This window comes from Anser cygnoides, chromosome 2 (genome assembly GCF_040182565.1).
Source record: "Anser cygnoides isolate HZ-2024a breed goose chromosome 2, Taihu_goose_T2T_genome, whole genome shotgun sequence".
Lineage (NCBI taxonomy): Eukaryota > Metazoa > Chordata > Aves > Anseriformes > Anatidae > Anser > Anser cygnoides.
This window is the reverse complement of record NC_089874.1, coordinates 54,191,741-54,197,740: the sequence shown is the minus strand read 5'-3', so window position 1 is coordinate 54,197,740 and position 6,000 is coordinate 54,191,741. Positions and strand designations below refer to the sequence as shown.

The window sequence follows — 6,000 nt, the reverse complement described above, 5'->3', positions numbered from 1 at the left end:
CCTAGGGACTGACTTTCTGGCTTGCCCTCAGATCTGCCTCATAACCTTGAGGTTGCCTGATGATCTGGACTTTTGGCTGAACCCCTCTGCCATCTCTGGGCCTGCCCCGTTTACCTCGATTGGGCAGCCTGGGACTGATCAGGCCTGCGTTGAATGAGCACCCTCAGCTTCCCATCCCTTACGGAGCAGCTGGCCCCCACTGCTCCCCGAGATCTCGAGCAATTTATAATTGCATACAAAGCATTGTTACATGTTTTTTTTATGTGGGAAATGGATTCAAATTTTTGATAGGATATGAGGTGGGAACAATATTGTACCCCGACCAAATAGGACAGGATTCAAAGATTTACAGGTGAAAGAGCACATAGCTACACAAAAAAAAAAAAAAAAAAAAAAAAAAAAAAAAAAAAAACATAGCTGTGTTCTTCACAGTGCTATTGTTTAAAATGACAGTCAGGCTTATTTATTAGTCACTTACACGAAATGCTGACCTTTCAGCAGCCATCATGTTCTGCAATGAAGAACATTTCATGTTCTTCAGATGGGCAAATCAAGGGATAGTTACCAGTTCCACTTCTGAATACGAAAATGTGAACATTTATCACTTAGCCCAACACAACTCTTTGAGAGACATCAGTATGCAGCCTCCATGAGGTTCCAAAATGAAAACAGCACTCTGAAACACGTTAAGTCTTCTGCCTTTTTAAGAGTATCACCTGACAAACCTCAACACAATGTACTTGGTCCCACCTACACATTTATAATCCACCTATACTTTTTGGATATTTTTAGCAGAGTTTAGATCTCTAATAAACCTTTTTCCTCAAGAGTCAGAGTATCAAATAACCAGCTGTGAACTACTTAATCACTAAATGAATACAACAGGTCATTGGTATTAAAAACTTATTTATCATGAATTTTATCTGTAGAAGACTTGACCCAAAGCTCCTGACAGAATTTTAGGCATCACTGTTTAGAGTTAATACCTGAAGGATCTGTGCTCGTCTCAGAAGATTTCCTTACTGTCCAAAAAAGTAATAATCTGTGTTGGGTCAAGCAGATGAAGAGTTGTCATGCCACATAAACACAGTTTTTGAAATTCAGTGTTCTTGTACATTAATATTAAATAATTAGTATTAATAAGTAAGCTCGTGTATGGCTCAGAATGGGCCATGTAATTCTGCTTTGGTGATGGAAACGCTAGAGCTCCACACTTTCTGGATTAGCTTGAGAATATCCAGAAGAGATCAGCAAGAGTAACAAGAAATTTGGAATGTGACTGCAAGGAAAAATAAAGGAACTGGGTTTACTCATTGTTAAATATATATATATATATATAATAAAAATCAAGTTAACTTAAGCTGATAATTTAAGGAGCTTACAGAACCTCCTTTATTTTAAGTTCCTAAGAACTGGTTAAACAAAACTCTACATAGAATATATTATTTACCACTGCCCTTTAGCACAGTGTCTACTTTTAGAAGTCTCTTCTGTTCTTGTATGTCTAGGACTACTGTGACTCTTAGCACTATCTCAATGCATTTCTTTTCCCAAATTCTACATGGTGATGGCAATGAAATTGTGCAAGGACAGCAGTCTTCGCATAGTTTCTTCTTAACTGCAAAAGAAGCATACGAGTCTAGAGATGTTTACTCACTGTGAATTATTAGAGCTACTGCTGACAAAAAAAAAATCATAATTGAAAATATACAAGACAGAAGAAATGAATGTCTTCTTAAAAGAAAACGTGAACAATTAAAGGTTTAAACCCCTCTTTTCTGAAAACTTAAATTCCCACAAATTTTATATTACTTAAGGCCAGATTGCAGAGCTTTTGTCAGCATTTGTAATTTATGTCTGTGAATACATCAAACTTGCTGATTCAAGCCCTTCTCCTCTTAGTCTGGAGAACTAACTATCCATGAAATGGAAAGTCTATACTTTCAAACATTGTCAGCCTAAGCAAGAAAAAAATAGTGTATATATGTCATATGTTTTTTTACAGATCTTTATATGCAGCCTGCCATGAAAGCAGTTTTTCTGACCTCAAGATGAGCTACAAAATTTCAACGCTTGTAAGGATGAACCCAGTCATTCTTTGCTTAGCAAGCATTTACCTCTTGCATTAAGGCCACAGAGCAACATTGCTTTTCAACAAGCCCTTTCAGAAACAATCTACAGATCTCATTCTCCTAACAGTACACAGGTAGGGAGTGAATGCAATTATAGTGTTAATTTTCCAGTTGAGTGGATATACCTAGAACCATTATAATTTATACAGTATGTAATGACTCGCACGACAGTCCCCCTCTGCGTACATTCTCCTTGTAAGCAATGATTTCAGCGCTCTCCACTTTCCTTAAAATTTTTGGACTTTTAGCCAAAATTGAATAGGTTAAATATATTTTTTTCTACTTTAAACCCCCAGCTGTTTTTATTCTTATTTAAATATTGGAGTCTCATTTAAATGGAAACTTAAGAATTCACAGATCCATCTAAATCTTGGGTCCACGTTCCTCAAATACTAACTGAAAACATCCAGGGTGGGGGACAATCTTCATGTTACAGTGACTGTAGATGAGGTGTTGCCCTCCAGAAAGAGAAAAGAGTAGCCGACTGTTATGAAAAGGTCTGGTTCCACCTAAATTGTCTCCAGACTCCTAAATCACTGAAGACGGGTGTTACTTGATTAGATAATATTGAGAAGCTTAATGAAAACATTTTATTGCATTGTTTAGTACTGGTAATAACTAAAGGACAGTGTGGGTGTTGTTTTTTTTTGGGGGGGGGCAGGGGAGGGTTGGGGGATGACAATCTATTTAAGTATCGCTAACATCTATACTAGCCTGGTTGTTTTCTCACTAATAAGAAGGGACAAAAAACAAAACCAAAACAAAACAAAACAAAACAGCGGTAGACCACACAAACAAACTTATTGTTCAACTGCCTGCTTGCTAATCGACTACCTGTTAAAGACTTCAGACATCATCATGTCTCCCTTCCAAGATCCAAGCAATATTAGGAAGACATACGGGCTTTGTTTTCCACACTTTTAAGGCTTTATTAGGAAGGACGATTCCCTTGAGCTCACTCCTACACTAGTGCCACTTGAGGCCAAATCCATCGAGGTGGTGGCGAGCAAGAACCACTTAATCTTTTAAAAAGCCTCTAGCAGAAACTTCAGGGATCCAAACCCCCCTCCCCAGAGCGTGGCGGGCTCTAGATACAGCTGGGCCCGGCTTTTCAGCACGCCAGGAGCACAAAGCGGGAGAAAGCCGCCACCATATCGGAGCGGAGGGGACAGGGCTGCCGCTGAAGGCTCGCTGGCAGGTCACTGTGGCGGTGTTCCGCCGGCGCCATGTCGGGGCGGAGGGGGCGGCCCCTCACGGCCGCCGACTCACACCGCCCCCAGCTCCGCCCCGGCCGCGGGCCGAGGGTGAGGGCTGAGGGGGAGCTCCGCCCGCCGCCGCCGCCGGAGGAGGCCGGGACGATGTTGGAGACACTGCGGGAGCGGCTGCTGAGCGTCCAGCAGGACTTCACCTCGGGGTGGGTGGCACCCCGTGTCCGGAGGGGTGGTGGGACCCGCAGCCCGGCCGGGGAGAGGGGGAAGCAGGTGACCGGGAGGGAGGAAGAGGAGGGGACCGGCGGCTGCGGCGTTGTGACGGCGGGGAGCTGGGAGGGAGGCACTCGCTGTGGGGAAGGGGAGGCTGCGCTTTTGGGAGGGTGGGGAAGGCGTGAACGGGGTCGATTAACGCGCTGGAATCGTTTACGAAGTGCCTGACCCGCGAGGTTTCGTGGATCCGTGTAATTTCGCCCTTTGCTGCGTGAAAAGCTTTTCTGTTCCCTGGAAGATGAGAGTTACTGTCACGTGAAGGAAAGAAGCGCAGGATGAGCGGAAGAAGCAGCTCCTTGCTTACATTGCAGAGATATTCTTCCTACGCTGCCCCACTACAAAGATATTCTTCCTACATTGCCCAGCTACAGAGTTCAAAGATATTCTTCCTACGTTGCCCCACAAGCTTCTTTTTTTTTTGATATACACTGGATCAGTGCTATTTTTAGCACAAGCAGGTGGTCCCAGAGAGTGTTACTGGAAGTCAGAGGATGGTTGAGGAACAAAGTCATGCCTGTGCTGCAAAGCTGTTGGCTCATAACGAGCCCCAGGAGAGCATCGTGTTGTAATCGATTGCTTTTGAGAGCTGTGTGGCCTCTGGCTGTGTTGAGGCTGTCTGATAATATCTCTATGGTAAATATTTATATATAGGTAAAGGCATCTCTGAACTCCAGAAATTTACATACTTTATAATGACTTATTTGCAGCAGTTTACAGTGGACTGAAGAAACTGATACAGTAACTACCGATCAATCACACAAGTTGCTGGTATATCTGTCTTACCTTAACAAACATGAAATCTTAAAGAGTACAGACTAAGGCATTGCTTTAGTGCTACATTTCTGTTTTGCTGTTATTCTTAAGAGCTTTCACTGTGTTTGATGCCTCAATACAGTGCAAGATTCTTTTGGAAATGGTGTTTGTAACATGATGAAACAGGATAACACAAAGGCCTGGATGTGATGGTCATTTAATTTTGTCTAAATAACCTCTGTTGCTGCTAGGGAGTCAGTAGGTTTTCACGTAGTCTCTAATTTCCCTTCTTCCTTGTATTGCCATGTTTTGTTTTGAAAACAGTTTTTATTGTTTGCATCTTTCTGTTTCAGGAGCTCCATCAATGTGTCCTTCTTGGGGTGTCCCTTTAACCTTTTTTCTTTTGCAGTGTAATACTTTGTTGCCATTAAGAAAGTGTATCTTGAAGCAGTGGTAACAAAGGTTGTGCAGCACATCGCTCCTTTTCCCATAGTGTCCCCTTCAAGCCAGGCCAGAACATGAATTGTCCTGTTTTGCCTTCCCTTTCCCTTCTGAGATAATGCAACCTCAGTGCCGGTGTTTTGGATTATCCTTTCCTCTACCCCCACCAAAGCAGTAGTAGAAGCGGCCAGCTTGTTAACTACATGTGAACTACACGTGATTGCAAAATGAGCAGTTGGGTCGCTTCTAACGTTGGGAGGGAGAAGCTTTTCCAGGGCTTCTAAGGAGAGAGTGCCTCTTCCAAAGGCATAAGGGAGCACCCACTTACAGCTGAAAAAGATTGAATCTGGGGTCATACAGAAAGAGCACTTTGAGGTTGTTAGCCAGTTCTGTGTACAACGAAATGTGTTCTCCTTTCCCCTGCTCAGATGTGCCTCCTGTCTGCTTCTGTGTATCCTGTGAGTGAAGTGTCTAGATTTTGACCCATTTACCTGCAAGCAGTCTCTTGCAGGAGAAGGGGGGAAAAAGAAGCAAGCTATCTTTGTGCTCAGGCAGTAATTTGTGTGCTTCGGTCGGCTTCAGTGATGTGGTTCACGCTGCCTCTACTTTGTACAGAGAACATTGCTGAAAGGAATCCAATATTGTGAAGCCTAGTGATGCCTCCTTTGACCTTTACCTCTGACTACGTGACAGATACCCTAGTAAAAGAACTGGTGGTTGTGACCCAGCATTTCCTTCGATCCCTATACGCAGAGGACTGCTGCTGTTACTGGCAGGAGTGCATACTGAGGAACAGAAGAGCGAACTGCAGTGTTTTCCTCACCGTGCTGTGGTTGTTGCTACTTGGCTGACTATTATGAACAGCTCTCTAACAGGGAGTGGAGACCAGCCTTAGTATGTCTTTTCTCAATTTGTCTACCACCTATGTTGCTGTAGATGTCTGAGGTTTCATTTCAGAGTTCCTGGAAGCTGGTGATATCAAAGAGAGGGGGACGGAGAGTGGTTGGACTCACCCTAGAAGCAGCCTGGTTATCTTTGTATCAGGGCTGCTTCTCAGTCACTGGGTGACTGAGGATTACTTAAAACTCAGGGTTACTTACCGGCATGTCATGTCTGGAAGAGATCTTTGGAGCTCATAGGTCACTTCCATCTTGCTCATATCTGTACATCCTTTATTTCTTCCTAACTCTTGT

General features: G+C 43.4%; 1 protein-coding gene across 2 annotated transcripts in view; it reads left to right on the top strand.

The window, feature by feature from the left end:
- The first annotated feature begins 3,389 nt into the window (after positions 1–3,389).
- DTNBP1 (dystrobrevin binding protein 1) overlaps positions 3,390–6,000 on the top strand; it is a 72,673-nt gene continuing 70,062 nt past the window's right edge. The window contains exon 1 of one of the 2 annotated variants that reach the window (XM_013190274.3): positions 3,390–3,546. In XM_013190274.3, coding sequence (XP_013045728.1) covers positions 3,491–3,546 — 56 coding nt within the window. In that variant the 5' untranslated portion in view covers positions 3,390–3,490. Of the gene's footprint in view, positions 3,547–5,061; positions 5,702–6,000 lie in introns of those variants that run through there. The other variant, XM_066992090.1, reaches the window with a different exon arrangement.